This window comes from Temnothorax americanus, unplaced genomic scaffold (genome assembly GCF_048541705.1).
Source record: "Temnothorax americanus isolate GAGA-0224 unplaced genomic scaffold, ASM4854170v1 Scaffold8, whole genome shotgun sequence".
NCBI classification, from domain to species: domain Eukaryota; kingdom Metazoa; phylum Arthropoda; class Insecta; order Hymenoptera; family Formicidae; genus Temnothorax; species Temnothorax americanus.
In genome coordinates, this window is record NW_027509802.1 from 3186950 (window position 1) to 3206558 (window position 19609).

The 19609-nt window shown below is 35.6% G+C and overlaps 5 protein-coding genes across 12 annotated transcripts in view; 2 read left to right on the forward strand and 3 right to left on the reverse strand.

Annotated features, from left to right (window-relative positions):
* Sulf1 (Extracellular sulfatase Sulf1) overlaps positions 1-11126 on the forward strand; it is a 70921-nt gene extending 59795 nt beyond the window's left edge. For 3 of the 4 annotated variants that reach the window (XM_077423465.1, XM_077423466.1, XM_077423468.1), the window contains 13 exons: positions 1516-1666; positions 1857-2032; positions 2875-2985; positions 3867-4159; positions 5553-5903; positions 6146-6326; positions 6398-6659; positions 6732-6917; positions 7028-7961; positions 8073-8474; positions 8550-8741; positions 8803-8890; positions 8966-11126. In XM_077423465.1, coding sequence (XP_077279591.1) covers positions 1516-1666; positions 1857-2032; positions 2875-2985; positions 3867-4159; positions 5553-5903; positions 6146-6326; positions 6398-6659; positions 6732-6917; positions 7028-7961; positions 8073-8474; positions 8550-8741; positions 8803-8890; positions 8966-9059 — 3421 coding nt within the window. In that variant the 3' untranslated portion in view covers positions 9060-11126. The remainder of the gene's footprint in view (positions 1-1515; positions 1667-1856; positions 2033-2874; positions 2986-3866; positions 4160-5552; positions 5904-6145; positions 6327-6397; positions 6660-6731; positions 6918-7027; positions 7962-8072; positions 8475-8549; positions 8742-8802; positions 8891-8965) is intronic. The other variant, XM_077423467.1, reaches the window with a different exon arrangement.
* Positions 11065-13909, reverse strand: LOC143907012 (ATP synthase subunit s, mitochondrial-like). Of its 3 annotated transcripts, XM_077423471.1 has the most exons (6): positions 13760-13908; positions 13450-13547; positions 13154-13359; positions 12634-12796; positions 12370-12510; positions 12052-12232 (listed from the first exon to the last, which is right to left on the reverse strand). In XM_077423471.1, exons 1-5 carry the CDS (start codon positions 13769-13771, stop codon positions 12402-12404), a joined length of 588 nt encoding a protein of 195 aa, XP_077279597.1. In that variant the 5' UTR covers positions 13772-13908; the 3' UTR covers positions 12052-12232; positions 12370-12401. The 3 variants fall into 3 exon arrangements, with proteins under 3 accessions (XP_077279596.1, XP_077279597.1, XP_077279598.1); XM_077423472.1 differs by lacking the exon at positions 12052-12232 and having other exon boundaries at positions 12248-12510; positions 13760-13909; XM_077423470.1 differs by lacking the exons at positions 12634-12796; positions 13154-13359; positions 13450-13547; positions 13760-13908 and adding exons at positions 11065-11733; positions 11903-11971 and having other exon boundaries at positions 12056-12232; positions 12370-12508.
* A 335-nt stretch (positions 13910-14244) lies between these two features.
* Positions 14245-15292, reverse strand: LOC143907014 (thialysine N-epsilon-acetyltransferase-like). 2 transcript variants are annotated; one of them, XM_077423473.1, is made up of 4 exons: positions 15021-15292; positions 14899-14962; positions 14601-14803; positions 14245-14529 (listed from the first exon to the last, which is right to left on the reverse strand). In XM_077423473.1, the coding sequence occupies exons 1-4, from the start codon at positions 15084-15086 to the stop codon at positions 14359-14361; spliced, it is 504 nt and encodes a 167-aa protein (XP_077279599.1). In that variant the 5' UTR covers positions 15087-15292; the 3' UTR covers positions 14245-14358. The 2 variants fall into 2 exon arrangements, with proteins under 2 accessions (XP_077279599.1, XP_077279600.1); XM_077423474.1 differs by having other exon boundaries at positions 14899-14947; positions 15021-15286.
* Positions 15293-15539: 247 nt separating this feature from the next.
* On the reverse strand, positions 15540-16610 carry LOC143907015 (thialysine N-epsilon-acetyltransferase-like). 2 transcript variants are annotated; one of them, XM_077423476.1, is made up of 4 exons: positions 16308-16610; positions 16215-16245; positions 15905-16107; positions 15540-15824 (listed from the first exon to the last, which is right to left on the reverse strand). In XM_077423476.1, exons 1-4 carry the CDS (start codon positions 16371-16373, stop codon positions 15654-15656), a joined length of 471 nt encoding a protein of 156 aa, XP_077279602.1. In that variant the 5' UTR covers positions 16374-16610; the 3' UTR covers positions 15540-15653. The 2 variants fall into 2 exon arrangements, with proteins under 2 accessions (XP_077279602.1, XP_077279601.1); XM_077423475.1 differs by having other exon boundaries at positions 16194-16245; positions 16308-16606.
* A 211-nt stretch (positions 16611-16821) lies between these two features.
* The window catches only part of Su(var)3-3 (lysine-specific histone demethylase Su(var)3-3), a 101874-nt gene continuing 99086 nt past the window's right edge, over positions 16822-19609 (forward strand). The window contains exons 1-8 of the mRNA XM_077423469.1: positions 16822-17205; positions 17623-17845; positions 17918-18069; positions 18127-18288; positions 18548-18664; positions 18747-18923; positions 19094-19357; positions 19446-19583. Of these exons, the coding sequence (XP_077279595.1) occupies positions 17182-17205; positions 17623-17845; positions 17918-18069; positions 18127-18288; positions 18548-18664; positions 18747-18923; positions 19094-19357; positions 19446-19583 (1257 nt within the window). The 5' untranslated portion in view covers positions 16822-17181. The remainder of the gene's footprint in view (positions 17206-17622; positions 17846-17917; positions 18070-18126; positions 18289-18547; positions 18665-18746; positions 18924-19093; positions 19358-19445; positions 19584-19609) is intronic.

Below are 19609 nucleotides of genomic sequence, written 5' to 3' on the forward strand. Positions count from 1 at the left end.
GGTCCATTTTTCTTTTCTTGACCACGCAGTTTCGTAGTGCCTATGGATGGACACTTTGTGTGGACTCGACTATATTTACGCGTTAATTTTGTCAACTAGACAATAACACATTTGTTGTGTTCAACAATCGTGTTTTCCTGTGTATGTGTGATCGTGCGTCATATTCAACATGTTGTCCCCACGTGTAGACGCTACGTTGCGGGGAGGAGAGAGTCCAAAAGGCCCCAAAAATTAATTTTTTGCAAGTAACTCGGAAAATATCGACTTTACAGAAATTTATGTAGATATAAAAATTGTAGCTTACAAAATTCCACACAATTTCGTTTTTTATTCGAGTCTGTACGACCAAATGGAGCAGAGATAGAATTTTTTTAAACACCGGTAGTTAGTATGTATTTTTACTTTTTATTAGTCGTTTATTTTTCTTGAAATTCGTAACATATGCATTATAATTGGAAATCTGTTTTTGTTATACATAAAAAGTATAAAAACCCGTCAATAAGACAAAGATCCTGCATGCGTGCAGTGTATGAGCTTTTCTAAAGGACGTGAAGGAAGGTGAAGGGCCAATTATCCATAATTTCGTGTCTCGCGTAATTGGAGGAGGGGAAGGAGGCGGCAAAGGTCTCGAGGGTAGCCGCGTCCACCTATATGATTCTCACTCCGCCGTCTCATCGGCGATCTCACGCTCCGGTCACGGGGGATTAATTCAATTTCGGTCTAGCTGTCAAGGATTCCTGAGATAAAACTGTGTTACACGTTTCTAAATCCAGACGGGTTCTCGTTAAAACTTCGCAACTAGCGGATCGCGATTGTGATTACGGATAGCGGCACGTGGCGAGATTTCACAACGTAACAATGAATTAACTGTCGGTCGATTTCTTGCGTAAGAAGGAAAAGATAATTGAAGGGGACCTTAGATTTAAAATCGAAGTCGTAAATTATTTTCATATCTTGAAAACTGATGAGTATTGGAAAACTGTTTATAGTACAGATATCTCTTTCTATAACACAAAAACATGTTATAAGGACATTTTAAGATATATGTTCAGAACTTTTATATAAAGAAACTATTTCGGACATTTGGAAGAGAATAATTAAAACAATATTCTTTTTTGGCTTTGCATTTTACGTTTTCTAGCACAGTAATATGCATACAATATAATGCGATTTAACTAGTGGATGATATCGATATCAAAATTGAATTTTTAACTATTTATATATTTAGATTTATTTCTATTCTAATTAATATAAATTATCCATATTATATGTGTTATGTCAATTGTTATTATCTATTTATATTAATTATTATTCTAATATAAATTATCAGTAAATAACAATACATTTTATCTTATTTTTTATTTAACAAGTTTGTCTATATACTGACTAAATTCTGTCGGAAAATATTTATTCAAACCGTTTTCTCTAATATATAAAGAAAAGAAGAATTAATTTTTACATGTATTTGTGCAATGAGATACATAATTAAATCATATCCGCATTTTTGCATTTCAGCACGCCAGCATATGATTACGCACCGAATCCCGACAAACAATGGATACTTCAAGTTACGCAGAAGATGCAGCCCATTCACAAACAGTTCACAGATCTCTTAATGACAAAGCGACTGCAAACCTTGCAAAGTGTCGATGCTGCTGTAGATAGGGTACGCATTTATGTAGATAAAGTATATACTCAACACTTGTGTGTGTGTGTGTGTGTGCGTATAATTATTTAGAAAGTTTGAAATCTAAAAGGAAATCTAGCTATAGTCATTTCATCTCCGGAGAATTATCTTTGACGAAAGTCCTAGACTTTAATACAAGTATACGATATATACATTTATCTTATGACAGATTTATCAAGAATTGAAGGATCTGGGTGAACTGGATAATACGTATATTATTTATACGTCCGATCACGGATATCACTTGGGGCAGTTCGGACTTATAAAAGGCAAGAGCTTCCCGTTCGAGTTCGACGTACGGGTGCCATTCCTTATTAGAGGTCCTGGTATCGAGCCTGGATCCATGTAAGTCGCAATTACATGTTTAAGTTTAGGTATTCATTGTTATGGGAATTTGATTAGAAATTAATAAAATTTCGATTTTTTTAAATTTCGGTAAAAAAAATTTCCGAACCGCAGAGAGTCCGAATTATGAGAATTATGCTCGTGGATATATATGTGGAAACTAAATTGCGAGAAAGCAGATGCCTAAAAGAGCGAATAGCATTTTTTACAAAATTGAATCGATCTTCCCGAAAATGCTGCATCCTTATAAAAAAAATCTTCAAGAATGGGGAGGAATTGTAAAGTATTAATTAAATTTTTGAATTAATTTTGTGTAGATCATAATTATATTAATTGTAAACTAATAGAAGAAACGTAGAAACAGAACATATTTTCTCTTTCCAATTATGTTTTTATTTACATTATCAAATGAATTATTATCAAATCAGTCAAATGATTCATTTACACACTATCCTCAGATAAATATAAGCTGGAATAGACTTAAATCCAACTAAAGAGTAAAATAGTTCCTTGTAATAACGCTATAAAATTTTTAACTGCCTTACCGTCTGTCTAATATCTCCGAAAGTAAGTAAACATCAATAAATGTCGGGAGATCATTAAACGTTCTTTACGTCAAGTAGTTGAGACGCACTGAAAGTACAGCCATATGGCTATAAGAGGTTTATTGGACGTATGAAGTTGCGGCGAGATCATTATAATGCTGTTACCCGCGCAAACTTTTGTACATACGTTGGCTTTCGTTCGCGGAAACTCGTTTAAGAACAAATAAACGTCGGGAAATGTAAGGCCCGGTATTGAGTCGTAATATGCAATAATAAAACATCCGCATAACGTTGCAGAGTAGACGACATAGTTTTGAACATCGATCTGGCGCCGACGTTCCTGGATATCGCCGGCGTCGAAACGCCACCACAGATGGATGGTCGTTCCTTCAAGAAACTCTTTCTCAAGTGAGTACGTCGGCGGTTTTTCTTATGAGATCGTGCACTTAAATCTTTAAGCTCGCCGTGTCATTGCACTCTAATATAGCATCTCCAATACACGAAAATCAAATGCACAAAGATATGTAACGTATGTTAATATTAATATTAATTAACATATGTTAATAGAGAATGAAAGTGTGTTCATAATTTAAATACTTTCTCTCATTTTTTGGTTAATATTACGCGGAATGTATCATTGCAAAAATCTCATAAAATTCGAGAAATCGTTTACCTATTTACTTATACTGATCAAGTTTGTAAACTTGGCAGCTATCCAGTGAAATTGATTGTATTTTCTTGAAAATGTTCTTAATGAAATTTTATTTTAGCCGAGACTTTTAGCATAACTTTATTTAGAAAATTTAATTATCTTATTTTTTTTCTCGCCGCTGGTACATAACTGCTTGAATGTTGGTACATTGACCTCCGGAGCTTGATCATTTTTATTACGACGCGTTATGTCACACGCGCGATTCCCACGATGAATTCTCAACGTAATAATTTTCAATTGAGTGTTAGAGCTTAATGTTCCAACTTTAATGCAGGTCACGTAATCGGATTTCAGTGTCCATACCGAGCTGAAATTCCTGTTTTATAACTTCATTAATTTGTCAGAACTTTCTGACTCTGTTAGACGAAGTTACATTGTTAAAACGCCCTTTTTGCAGCGTGACTTTTTGCAGGCTTTACCTTGTGTAGCGAGTTAAAATCTCCGTCGTGTAGCTCCATTAAATTATTATAACAGTAATAATCCCTCTCTATCGCGAAGTGCAATATTTTTTTTTCTCAAATAAGTAAGCTTCCCGCGTCGTATCGATCTCGCTTGCGAGTAAAGCCCGTCGTTACAGTAGCAAGCACGGCAGAAGGTCGAAGTTCAAGTGGCCCGACACATTCCTGATCGAGTCCTCCGGCCGCCGTGAGACTCCGGAATCCATCGCTGAGTCGAAGGCGCGGGAAGCCAGGAGGCAAAATGCCACCCAGGCCAAACGGCCATCGAGCTCGGCGCCGGAAGGGGAAGACGATGATATCGCCGATCCAGAGGACACCGAAACGGAACATCGATTTACGGAGAACGACACCGGAAGCGATCAGGATATCTCGGACGACGAGGATTTCGAGGACTCGACGATGGATGAAACGAGTGAGTCATCCGCTTTAGAGATCCGGATTTATTCGACTATCGATCGCGACGAGATCATCTCACATTTTAATTATCGTCGACAGTTTTTGAGAATAATTCTTTACGCGTAATTACTTTCATTAAACACTTTGGTGTAATACGAAAATTAGACGTATTCCAATCGAATAAATGACCGAGGCTCTGACGCTAATGTACAGATGGATAATCAAGTGGATAATTAATTGATGGGGCTTTATTACATTTGTCGGATTATTGGAATTTGCGAGCCGATTATGTGTAAAATTATATTGCAAATCATACTCAATATTAAATTTAGTTAATGGAAGCCGAGCTTAAATTATCGCCAATTAATCACTTTATTATCTCTTTTCTCTTTTATACTGCCGGAAAAATGAAATTTAAAAGTGCCAACTGTATACGTTATAAAATGATTGATTTAATCCGCTCACAAATATGCATGTACAGGAAGCGTCGGGACAGGGTCTCGCGACATTGATCTCACGAGAATCCGGATAGATAGATCCGTTGGTTCGACGACAAGAGCAGATGCTCCGGGCTCTCATGCAGCAGCGTTACGTTATAAAACCTACCGTTACGCCAGATGCTGTATGCGTCGCGTATTACGCGTACACGCGCGGAGGAACGAGTTCTTTCCCTGGTATGCATTAGCATAAATACCCGGTTCTCGGGATCGAGACAGGGCGCGCATCCCTCCTCCCTTTATCCTCCTCTCGAGATTATCGGGAGAGCGCTTTGTCGCGAGGGTATTTTCGGCGATAAACGTATATGTAAGAGCATTATACATATACGATGTATCGATGACGACGATGTTCCTCCAAACACGCGAATTGGGAATTGAAGAATTGGGACGGTTTCTTCTTTTTCTTCTTCTTTTTAAGAAGTTTTATGCATGAGGAAACACGCAATGTTCGAGTTCTAAGTCCGCTTGATCCCGACGGTTTATTTTTTTCCTTCGCGATAGAATCCGCAGTAACATTATCGACTAATTCCTCCTCGTCGTCGCGGACGCTGGATTCCATGCTTCTGCGTCACGTTATATTTAACTTTACGGATGTTTGTTTGCATATATAAAGTCGTCATGTCAATCTCTCTGTAGTTCCGTTTTTCAAAAGTTATAATACCATAAACCACTCCGTTATCATTAGAGATCAGATTTCATCTTGTGACCACTTCGGTTTTCTCGCTGAAGCGAGTCACAAATATTAATATGAATATTAACAAAGCCGCCGTAATATTGAAACGGAAACTTCAAGAAATTCTTTTAAAAAGATTGCGTCGAGATCTCGGAAAGCATATCGAGAAATAATCTAATTAACAAAGTTAATCTGGAATAGATTTCTCATCGCCGCATGATCATGCATTCGGGTTCCAGGCATAGATCCGCATCTCGACAATAGGGTGCATCCGATGCACGCGCCCTACGCGACGAAGCACGAGCGTCTCACGGCGGAGTGCTCGCGACCGGAAGCGCAGACCGATTGTCTCCCTGGGCAGAAGTGGAGATGCGAGAAGGACGGGCACCGCTGGCGACGGCACAAGTGCAGGTACGCGGCACCCCCGCTGCCACAGAGGGTGTCCAAGAAGTGTGCTTGTTTCACCCCTAACGGCGTGATCTACACGAGGCTCGAGTCCAACGATTACGACGGACAGAGATATGGTTTCACGAGGGATCGTCGGCCTGTGGATCCTTACGATGATACCGCGGGATACTTCACCAAACGAGGTGAGTGTCCCCAGCGTTATTATTCTTCCTTTCTGTATTTTTATATAATCTATTATATGATCTATTTTGTATTTTATATAATCTAAAAAAAGAAATAGAAATCTCAATAGAGAGTAAAGCTATTCCCTGATAAATTTGAGATCGACTTTAGCATCCTAAGTATCCCTAAAACTAATGAGATAATTATTACGAAATAAGGTAAATTTGAATTGAATAAATTAAACGAAAATAATTTGATCTAGGCAAGCGAGAAGTATCGAGTGATATGATATCCGAGGAAAGTAATGAGGAATCTGATAATGACATTGACTTGGATGACAGAGACAGACGTGCGATTGACGAGGAAGACGACGATGACACGATGCAGGAGTTAGATATGCCGGCGCAAGAGGTGAACGGGCAATATAGGAAAGATCTTGAAGGGTACGAAAATTATAATTAAATATCACGAAGTTCGGAGGAACTTCATGGTCCATGGATGATGTATATTTCAGGAACGGCAGTAAGACGAGAATTGAAGACACTGATGACGATGAAACTAACGAACTAAACAAATACATTGTCGACTACTTGGATTACGGCTATTCGATAAATGACTTTGATCCCACTTTAGACAAGATTGTTAAAGGTCGATTAAATGTGAACGACGTAATAAAAAGGCATAGGAGGGTACGGAGAAGTGTCTCGAAGAAGGATACTATAGAACACGTCACGAAGATTATGGAAAGTATAGAGGAAGAACTAGATGACTTAAAGGTAACGTTTAAAACGACGATTTTACACTAATGTCATTTTACATATGTCACCGACTAATAAGAATCATTTTAGCAAACTCAAGTTCGTCATTTGTCGTCCGAAGTAGGAAAGTCACTATCGCCAAAATGTTTGGTTTTACCGGAAGGAGGTGTAAATTGTACTCAAGCTATATATCGAGATCCTAATGAGTGGCGAATATCCAGACGGGAGATCGAGCAGCAAATCCGAGAGATGCGAATGCAATTGGAAACGTTGAAAGTAAATTGTATAAATATATAGATATTAATACGTTATATATACAATACAATACATATAATATACATATAGCTTTTTAATAAAAATTGGTAATAACGTTGATGTGTTTGCAGGAGATTCGCCGGCATTTAATGATCAAACGGCCACAATTTCTGGATAACGAGGAGAAACTTGCTGACGCAGAGGAAACTCACAGTTCGCACAAAACTCACCATCATCCTCCAAAGGGGCACGCGAGCCGCCATCATAAAAAGCACGATAAAGTTACTCATACTACTGCAGATATTATCGTGAACACGACCACGGAGTCTGTTACGAAGATTAATACAACTCCGGAGGATGAAAAAGGGTCGACGACGGAAGAAAAATCTGATAAATACGGTACAACTCCTATCGAAACTTTTACCACGGAAACTGTCAGCGAAACGTCAGCAACAACGGTTTTAACAACAGTTAAGCCAAAGAAATCGCCTCGCCGTCAGAAAACTAAGGAAATACCTACAAACAGAACGGAAATCGAAGAAGATAAACCGCAGAGACGTCGGAAAACGCATCATCACCGTAGAAACAATACGCTACTTACGAATAGCGTACACGACGATGTTCCGCGCGTAAATACAACATACGTTACCAGCGATGTGACATTGTCTACGCAAAATCCTACGACTCACGAGAGGCACAATTACAGTCACAAATTTACGACTGTTCCTGCTACCACAGAAGCAAGCAGTACGAGACGAGAAACCCAGTATTCCGGAATTTCCAGGAGTAATAACGACTTCAACGAAGATCGTACTACGGAATCGATTGCGGTTACTGAATTCGGAACGACTGTAACAATGACTTCGACACACATGACAGAAGTGCCAAGAACCAATCCGCCTATCGATAAAAGTTTCGATCAACCTAGAAATTCATCTGTCACGACAACTGTGCCGTCAGTGAAGAGATATCCTAAAGTACAAAAGAACAGGACATCGGGTATCCTCGGACCAGCGAGGATCGACGTTACCATTCTTGAATCTCCTGATAGAAAACACAAGCAAGGTTATTGTTATACATTTTAATTAGTCTCCGTTTCTATCTTTAAATAGTATTTTTTTATCATATAATCGTATTTGCCAATTTTAATAACCGTAATAACCGTTTTTACCGTAGGTATAACTACAACAAGTAACAACGGACGTCTGCCGCCGATGCTAAACACGCCGTTAGAAGCGCGACATAAATGTTATTGTGAGCCGGATACAAAGAAAGATGAGAAGGAGATTGCTAGGGAGGAAAGACGAAGATTGAAGGAGGAGCGTTTAAAGAAGAAGGAGAGAAAGCTCAAAAAGAAAGCCAAGCTGGAAAAGGAGTGCCTGACGGAAAAAATGAACTGCTTCGAGCACGATAACGATCACTGGCGTACCGCACCTCTGTGGAATGCCGGGCCATTTTGCTTTTGCATGAATGCTAATAATAACACGTATTCATGCATACGTACAATTAACAAGACGCACGATTTCCTTTACTGCGAATTTACCACAGGATTAGTGACATATTACAATTTAAGACTTGGTGTGTATGAAAGAAATCTTAAGGAATAAAATCTCACGAGCGAATAATTGATATTACTTTAATTTTTTTTGTCAGATCCATTTGAACAATGGAATAGAGCGTCATCTTTGACATCCTCTGAAAGATCATATCTGCATGATCAATTGGAACACTTGAAGGGATGTAAAGGTACATGGGATTGTACAGTCGGTAATGCTAGAGAGGCTATGCCACAACTGCAGCAACATCAACGATATATTTCGAAAAGAAAAAACAGTGTTGCATTCGGTACGTTTCGTAAAAAATTTAGTTACATATTAAACACTAATCCTATAAATTGTTTTAGCAGAAGAGATGTTTGTACCTTCAGCGTTACAAATTATACGCGAAAGCGAACTTGGCAGTCCACCTAATAAAAGACGAAAGAAGTTACAGAAGTATAAAAATATTTCTAAACATTTAAAATAATTTAATTAAATGTGAATTTAATATCAATATCATTTTTGATTCAGTTGGAATAGGCGCAATAGAAGCTGGCAAAGCAACTGGCGACATCACCAAGATTCAATAAATCCCCGACGTCATAGTTTTAGACATCAATACTGATTTATTTTTTTTTACGCTTCAACAATTGCGTGACAAATTGCCTTAGGTATATATTGATTTCGCAATGCATTTAGTAACCTAATTTATTTAGTAATGAATAACGAAAAAACCGAGCTTATATATTAACTGATATTTAACTCTAGGTATACATATTTTTCGCATACCTCGAAGCCACACTAGAGTTCAGATTCAAATTTTGAAAGAGCACATTTCAATGTACAAAAAAAAATTTGTCGATAATATTGGAATATTATCATGAAAATTACAAGGTTTCCAAAATAACGAATATTTCTATCTTCTGGCGGTTTTGCAGACAGGTATAAAAGTTAGGATTTTTTTTGTTAAAAAATATAAATTCATGAATTATAGAAAATATACTTACTTGCAAAAAAAGTTGTATGAAACGCACACTGGGGTCTGAAAGATTCCTGACTTATTTTACGTATTAATTATTGCAAAACTGACAAACATTGATTGCTTTGGCAATTACTAGCTATCGAAAAGAAATTCAATCTTCATCTGGGGTCTCGGAAAACCCAGAGTGTATACCTAGGGTTAAATTAATAACTCGATTTTATTAGATCTTTATCATCCACATTGCGCATGTTTTCAATACATTTTATGGCAACTGTCGGATTTAACTGTAGGAATATTATATGCACTGTGTGGAGCACATTTATAAATATACAAAACATGTAATTTTTATATAATTTATATGAATTTTATATAATTAGGACTATGAATAATTAAAGAGACGTAGTTAGGTGATTTTGTTCTATTTTATAAATGTTTTTATGATAATTTATTTGTTTTTTGAAGCAAATATTTAGTGAGAAAAATAATTATACGCGCGAATAATTTCTAGATAATAATGTCTAATAATAGCTTGTGATTTTTTAAATATGCGTTATAATTAATTGCATTTGCTTAAAAATTAATAAATTAAACTGTAAATTTGACAATATACATATTACTTTCCTCACTGTTAACACGTCGATAACAAACAACGCCAATATACATTTTTGGTGAAAATTTCTTACTGCGAGAAGTATTTATCAGCATACTATTACTGAAATCAGCTGTGTAATAGAAGACTGAACGCACAACGAAAAGAATAATAACTTTATCTTCCCTTGCCAATTGCAATCTTTCTGCATTGTATTATTTGGGTAACAATCAGAAATGTTTATCAAACGCTGCCATTTTTTTAGCTCTCCCGTTACCTTTCTATGACAAAATGTACACATGTTCTTACGTAATGCACTGCCAAAACATTTATAAGCATCGATATTCTTTCTACATCTTGATATTGATTCTAAAGCAAGAAAATGATCTGAGCTTTAGTTGAATTTTTAAAATTGTTTAAAAACTATAAATATTACTGTAATTACAACACTTCTATTTAGGACTTTATAACTCTTTTAATCTAACGATAAATATTATATTTGTCACCATATTGTTTTAACACAGCTGTTTTAGCGTAGCAGAATAATTATTGGTATAATACATATTAAGGAAAAATAGAATGCTGGCATATATTAATATAATATATAGAGAACTAATTGTTTTTAATTATCTACATTTTTATGACATATTGCATGAATCCCTTTGATACAGTTTATGAATTTAGATTACTTTAGATTAGAATTTAAGAATTTATGTATCAACAGTGTGTGTTAATCTTACAAATAGCATTCTATCTTTCCTGAAGAACTCTGCATTATATACTGAACTGTTATTCATTTATTTTTCTCAGAAAAGAAATGTAACAAAAGGAAACACTGTATTTAAGTCTAGAATTTAGAAGAAAAACATTTTATCTCTGCGGTATTACTCTCTCTATATAGAAAATATTAAATTAAAAATATTTAGTTACCACACAAAAACACACATACAAACACACACATGTGTATGTATATAGATAATGAGAAGTAGGTAAATAATTTATGCATTTAATTGAAATTGTAGGATATTGAAATTTATGGACAAAACAATTTGACATATATTTTCTTGAATTTTTTATGTATTAAATTCTGTAATAAAAAATGTTACTTTTCAGGAAAATAATTAATTTATATTTTAATTAAATAGTATAGTTCTAGCATTACTATTTTGTTATCTTACACAAGAATAGCATATCGATCATTCAAGAAAATTAAATGAAAGGATCATCTAATTCACTGTAAGTTTCAAAAATATTAGCGGCATCGTTATAATCCCTGCTTGATTTACCGCTATCTTGCAAATTGCATTTATCTTCGATGTTAGAATTATAATTAAACCCTATAGAACCTGGAGTCTCTGTCTTATCAGCAATATCTTCACTTTCAAAATTACAATCATCCAAAGTGTTTTCGAAGTTACGTAAATCATTGTTTACAGCATTACGTGGAGATTTCTCATTTGTTATCGTATCTTCAACTTCACGGATATTATTAAAAGATGAATCTTCTGCATCAGACGGATTTTCTTTCTTCGGCGAATCTCGATATTTTGCCCATTTATTTTCAGTAGGTTTATCAATATCTAATTCTTGAGCAATATTTGTAGCGTTACAACCATCATTGCTGTTTTCTTGCTCAGGATGTAAGGAAAATGATGTGTTATTTGCCTTTAAATAATTCAAGTGCTGGACGCGAAGGCGACAGTCTTTGCCAGATCCTTGAAAATATATCTAGAAATAAAAACAACATAATTATAATTCTTAAATACTTTATTTAGTATTTCAGACGTAGGTACTTTGTACATCTTATTATAATTCTTAAATACTTTATTTAATTTAAAGTATTTAAGAATTTTAAGTTTTTTTATTTGTCATCGTTAATAAATTTTTAAACACGTACCTGCCGTACAGATTGCTTTGCATTACACAACTTGCACTGCCATTTGCGTGCTTTTTTCACTATATGTACCTATAAAAATGCAAAGGAAATGAATTACTAAAAGTTACAAGTTATAACGAACGTTACTGTTAACGATATTCACTTCAAACTTACTTGATACATTTTGCAAGAATAACAACACAAAACATTCATTTCTTGTGGCATTGTTGAAAATCTGTTGTAATTCGAGAATTGAGGAAACTATCAGGGCTCATTTAAGTATGACTGCCACTCAGGAAATGATACAATGAATATGAAATAATAAATGTGGAACGGGATACACGAATATACCTAAAAAAGCAAATATCAATTTCTTATTTATTTATTTATTTCTTTAAATATTATTTTATAAATTGTACATTATATTAATGACGTTATATGTATATACACGTTAAAAAAATTAATAATTAAAAATTCTGGACATTTACTGTGCATAGATCCTATCGATGTTCCATATAATTTATTCCAATTCTATTGTACAATTTGGCAGAGCTTCCGCGAGCTCTTTCCTAAGTGAAACTTTATCCTCTAGATATGGTATACCAGCGAGCTTCAGAGTCTTCAGATTTCTATAAAATATAGAAAAAAGAATTCAATATTTTTTAATTGTATTTCCTTTTAATTTAACAAACATTGAAAATAATATTCTTTAATACATTTAACAAAATAATATAACAATATAAAACGCTTACTTGAGATTTTTCAAACTGCGCACTCCTTCATCAGTTATACTCTTACAATCTTTGATTTCAAGAGTAGTTAGGGAATCCTTCACCGCCGATAATAATGGCAATGCGGTGTTATATAAGTAATAACAACGTATGAGTTTTATCTCGTCGATATACCTGCAACCAACTGCATTTTTATTAGTACCAATATTATCCATTATAAATATATCTAAAGACACAACGATGAATAAGAATTTATTTGTAATATACGATAAAAATTCTTTTTTAACCACGAACAGTTTGCAATTATCACGATTGCAATATTAATCACAATATAAGTACATTTAATACTTTTGCTGACTGTATCCAATGGAAATTCTAGATTAATATCTAGTTTTAAACTATATCAAGTATTTAGTAACTGTTGTTATCAAAGATTCTCCGTTGCGATATCTCAATTGCCAAATAATGTTGTAATTTATTATATTATATATACGCGCACACATATACACACGCGTGTGTATACGTTTAATATGATGCTAACCAAGATATGGAAATCCTACATGAGTTATTCCAGAATCTGTAGAATCTACCGCTTGAATGTAACATCGATTTTCTTCTGATAGCAATTTATTGTAATCTTTCAGATGTTCCGAGAAACCTTTCCATCTAACACTGGCACCGTTCTTCAAGAGCCACTCAGCGCAAGCACGGTCGGGGCCGACAGACTGAATTCTATCGTAGTCGACCCTGTGAAAATAAATTATCAATTATCGCTTCAAAAGTTACGTGTCAGCAAGTAATATCGCAGTCAATATAACGATAAGTTTTGCCAAATACCTGTTAAATATTATGGTTAACCAATAAAAGAATTCTCTGTTGGGCACTTTTCGGCAACAACTTGTGGTGGCATTTAATATCCGCGGTCCGTTTAATATCTGTAACACATAATATTCACGACATAACATGCATTCAGCGAATAAATCTTTGCATTCTGTACACCGTCAATAAATTATCTCGTACTCGTACAGAAAACAAAAACACGATTCGAGTTAAGCATTTTTCGACACGTTCAAGAAGTGATATAACAAACGGTAGTTAATTATTGTTAAAAACAAAACAAAATGTAAATGTAAATAATACATCTTACGTGTGGCATCATTGTCCAATCAGCTGTGCGCGCCCGAAACACTGGATTTAATTACTTACCTGTTTTACGAACTGGAGTACTCGGACCGACTCGTCGGACGTTATTTATAACCGGCTCGGCGCTCACTGCGCATTAGTGCCAGTGTCACTGCCAGTGCGCAAGTCCGTTGAAAGGTGGCTTTCCTTTGTAGCTGCACTATGTCATACTTTTTGCACTTAAAATGATATTCGTATTCTCCTTGCGTGCAATTAGATGCAAGGAGAGAAAGAGAAAAGACGAAGAGCACAAAAAGTTCAGGTACAAGTCACTAAAGTATATCTCATCCGTTTCGAAACGAGGGACAACACACGTATTTTAAATTGAAAAACGAAAGGACGCGTAGAGACGGATTTGACTGGAAAAAAAAATATTAAAAACAAAATATTTATGTATTATTTGATACAGCATATGTATATTGCTTCAAATTAAGAAAACAATTTATATGGAATTTCTTATTAAACTTTTATTAATTTGGAAGCTCATTTTATGTACATTAGATACATATATGTATATATAATAAAATAATTGCCGCTGTCAAAATTAATCAAAATACTTTTACGCTATTCGCAATCGGATGCTATTTTTCTTAAATCTCCTTCAGAGAAACGATAACAGTGCCCCTGGTACTTGACTGTCGCATCAACGGCTCCGAGTCTCCTATAAAACTCTTGCGCTGGGTTCCAGTTCAGAACCACAAAGTCCAATTTGTGACAGCCGTTCTCAACTGCTTCCTGCAAAATATTTCATAATCAGGCGCATATCACGTATCATCGTAATCCGTAATCCTAATTAAACGTTATACCTTCGCGACTGCTTTGACAAGCATGCTGCCGACGCGTTTCCCTCGAAAATCCGGCGTCACGTAGATATCCTCTAGACACATGGACTTTCCACACCACGAGGAATAAACGTAATAAAAGAGAGCATATCCAATTATCTTCTCATTAGATGTTGCCACGTTACACAAATATAATGGCTGCCCGTCGAAGCCATCTCTTTCTAAGGCTGTAAACGTAAACGTTTATTTTTTTTTCCTCATAAGACATTATTTTGGAGATACTTCGTATCGTAATATACAAGTATATATACATAAATCTCACCCTTAGAATCAAATTGCGGACCGTCAATCTTCTGGAAGTCCGCCAATTCCTGCAAAATAATATTCTTCGATCGTGTATCGTTTAACCTTCTCACGTCAGTTTATCGACAAAATTATATATACCTGTATGAGTGCTCTAATGGCTTTACAGTCCTCACGTCTAGCTTTTCGTACAGTTATCTCAGACATTGTAAATAAATTAATATAGATCCTGACTTCAAGTATCACAATAAATGTGAATCTTTCAAAAGTATAGTGAGAATGTCAGCTGGGCCACGTTCCGTAACGCACGTATGCGCGCATTTTCTATAGTAAACGTTACGTATACTATATAGATAAATAAATGCGCGCATATGCGCGTTAAGCCCGGTCTGCAATAGCTACGTAGGCCGCAGTTCGCAAAACACACTCACGGTCTACATACATGTTAATCTAGCCTCTGTACACAAAGAGGTTAGATTTAATTGACGTTAAAATCCCATGCGTTTCGAAATGAAGGCCAACACACGTGTTTTAAATTGAAAAACGAAAGGACGCGTAGAGACGGATTTGACTGGAAAAAAAATATTAAAAACAAAATATTTATGTATTATTTGATACAGCATATGTATATTGCTTCAAATTGAGAAAACAATTTATATGGAATTTTTTATTAAACTTTTATTAATTTGGAAGCTCATTTTATGTACATTAGATACAATATATGTATGTAATAAAATAATTGCCGCTGCCAAAATTAATCAAAATACTTCTACGCTATTCGCAATCGGACGCTATTTTTTTTAAATCTTCTTCAGAGATATAATAAGAGTGCCACTGCTCGTTGACCGTCACATCACTGGCTCCAAATCTCTTGTAAAACTCTTGCGCTGGGTTCCAGTTGAGAACCACAAAGTCCAATTTGTGACAGCCGTTCTCAACTGCTTCCTGCAAATTATTTCAGAAGATCAGGCGCATATCGCACATCGTAATCCGTAATCGGCGTAATCCTAATTTAAACGTTATACCTTCGCGACTGCTTTGAGAAGCATGCTGCCGACGCGTTTCCCTCGAAAATCCGGCTTCACGTAGATATCGCCCAGATACATCGACTTTCCACACCATGTGGAATAAGTGTAATAAGAGACGGTATATCCAATTATCTTCTCATTAGATGTTGCCACGTTACACAAATATAATGGCTGCCCGTCGAAGCCATCTCTTTCTAAGGCTGTAAACATTTTTTTTTCATAATGCATCATTTTGGAGATTATAGCGTAATATACAAGTATATATATATATATACATAAATCTCACTCTTAGAATCAATATGCGGACCGTCAGGTATCTTCTCGAAGTCCGCCAATTCCTGCAAAATGATATTCGTGTATTGTTTAACCTTCTCATAAGTTCGACAAAATTATATCTTACCTGTATGAGTGCTCTAATGGTTTCGCAGTCCTCACGTCTAGCTTTTCGTACAGTTATCTCAGACATTGTAAATAAATTAATACAGATCCTGATTTCAGTGTCGCAATAAATGTGAATCTTTCAAAAGTAGTGAGAATGTCACGTATATACAACTGGAAGGAAGCAAACCCAATGCTTACATTGCTTACAAAACCTGCAATTCCTTAAGTGACGAGTGACCTAATCTGAGACAATCTAAATTAGAGCTTATCATTTATTATGCGATAACACCCTGTGTATGATGTGACAAATTGGAGATATATGTATATGTTCATGTGATCGATATGTATGTGTATATTAGGCCTGTTCGTTTGAGCTGAACTCGATCGCAAAGTTCATCTTTTCTTTTTTTCTCTCCAAAGTGAGAAGAAAAAGAGAAAAGACGAATCGTGCAAGAAGTTCAGCTAAAACTGCTAAAACGAACAGGCGCAATATTTATATTCTGTCGCATATATATATATAAGCTCTAATTTAGATTATGGATTCAATCGTTGGAGAGAAAAAAAAAAGAGAAAGGATGAAATGTGTGCAAGTTCAGCTAAAACGAACAGGCCTATTGGAACGTGCAGGTGCGATTACCGACGCAGTGTTCACGTCGTTCTCTAGTTCTCCACTTATCGGCGGACGTCGACGGCGTCAAGTCGACGGGTTCCAAGTGTTTCACGACGGCGCGGGCGCTGCGTTTCCCGCGTCGCGTTACTCCGTGACTGCCGATCTTGGGTTTTATGTGTGTGCCGGCTGTTTCAAGCATCAAAACAAACTCGCGAGGCTCTCGCCACGATTTACTCCGGACCGATATTAAATAATCCGCCGACGTTTAAGCAACCAGCGCGACATGAGTCGCAGGAAAAGAGCAAAGGTGCGCATCTTTTGCATTTCCCTCCCATTAAGGTTCATCCGAGAATAATGGTTTCGATGTTTGCGGTTAAACGAAACGTCGATCCTGACGTTGATACGCTGGTCGGCTTGTGCTTTATCTTTCACGCGATAAGTAAACGAGACGAACGAGTTTTGTCTGATATTTCATGTGACCATTCATGACCATTCATTTTCTTTGTCCAAAAGGAAACAGTTTTTTTTTTTTTTCATTACAAATACATTTGTGGGATAATATATCACTTGGTGATACATATTTACTTGGTTACTATCATCTAGCAACTTACAGTTATATTTGTTATCTTACTTTTAAGCATTTTTTATTGGTATAACATTTCTTATTTATATGTAATAAGTATTTAATGTCAGAAGAGACTATTTACATTACATTCGATCATAGGTGGAGTACAGAGAAATGGAGGAAAAGTATAATCAGCTGGAAGACGAGAATGCCTCGGATACATCAGACAAATCTAAAACTGGCCTCGTAACACCTGAGAAGAAAGCTCCGCTGGAGGCAAAAAAGGAATCTGAGTCTACAGTGCCTGCTCCTGTACCTTCTGCCTCAAAAGCCGAGATTAAGGAAGATGATGATCAAGAAAGCGATCACGAAGATCCACATGGTAAATTTTGAGAATTAATTATTTGAACCTCGTAATGTTAATAGATATATTAATTTGTATTTTTACATGTAGTAAAGGCATTGTTGAATGGATTGGAAGGCGCAGCCTTTCAAAGCCGTCTTCCATTTGATAAATTGACATCCACCGAAGCTGCTTGTTTCCCCGACATCTCCGGTGGACCGCCGCAAACACAGAAAGTGTTCTTACATATTAGAAATAGACTTGTAAGTATTTAAGCTAATCGATTTTATCGCTCTTTCTCTAATGCGATTGAATTTTAGTTGCAAATTTGGCTGGAAAATCCCAAGCAACAGTTAATCATCGAAAATGCATTGCCGCAAATTGAATCGCCTTATAATAGTGATACAGTGCTCGCTCGTAGGATTCATGCCTTTTTAGAGCGACATGGTTTCATAAATTTCGGAATGTTTAAACGTCTTAAGGTAATTTAAGAAATATTTTACATGTGCAAAATTTTAGTACTTATACGATATATAACTGTTAACTAATTGGATCTTTTACTCGACAAATAACTGTTTTAATAGTGCTAGTTAGCACCTCCAATTTTAATATATTAAATCAATATTGCAGTTGGTATCATACTATATATATATATATATATATATATATATATATATATATATATATAATATATATTATTTGTCATCAGAGAAATGAGTAATCTATATTTGTCTGTTGCAGCCCTTGCCAACCAAAAAATTAGGTAAAGTCATTGTAATAGGGGCTGGTATTGCTGGATTGGCAGCAGCTCAACAAATGCAACAATTCGGCTTAGAAGTAATTGTGTTGGAAGCTAGAGTAAGTTCTTAGCAACTATCTTGTTTTAATCTATTTTTGAGTTTACTCTTGTTTTGCTGATCGTTATTAATTTGCATTTTAGGATCGCGTTGGTGGACGAATCGCCACGTTCCGTAAATCAAATTATATTGCGGATTTAGGAGCTATGGTGGTCACGGGTCTAGGTGGAAATCCTGTAACGACTCTTAGTAAACAAATTAATATGGAACTCCATAAGATACGACAAAAGTGCCCGTTGTACGAAAGTGACGGCCAAACGGTACGTTCGGAATATTTTAATAAAATAATGAAATGAGATTTTATTAAATTTCATACAGTTGTTATCATAATGTTTCTTAGTAAAATGAAACGATTATTCTATAATTATGTTAATATATATTAATTATATGCCACACAGTTTAAAAGCAGTACGTTTTATATCTTTTGCAGGTTCCTAAAGATAAAGATGAAATGGTTGAGAGAGAATTTAACAGATTACTTGAAGCAACTTCTTATCTCTCACATCAACTGGATTTCAATTACGTAAATAGTGCGGGATCTGGAGGGCAAGGGGGTAATACGCGTCCAGTATCTTTAGGCCAAGCATTAGAATGGGTAATACGTTTACAAGAACAGGGCGTAAAGCAGCGTCAAGTAGCGCATCTGCGGTCTGTACTTTCGTTGCAAGGACGACTAATCACTAATCAGCATAGAGTACGTATAGTTGAAAATTATTGTTTGATGAAATATTTTTGATTTTATATAAAGTTTTGATTAAATGATGACTAAATTTATGTCGCAGATGATCTCTATTATGGATCGTTTAATGGAATTGAATAAACAATATAAGGAAATGTCAGAAAGTAAATCACAAACTCGAGATATAACACAGGAATTCGTGCTTCGATCTAAGCTGCGTGATCTCCATAATGCTTGCAAGGTACATAATTTAATGAAAGATACAAT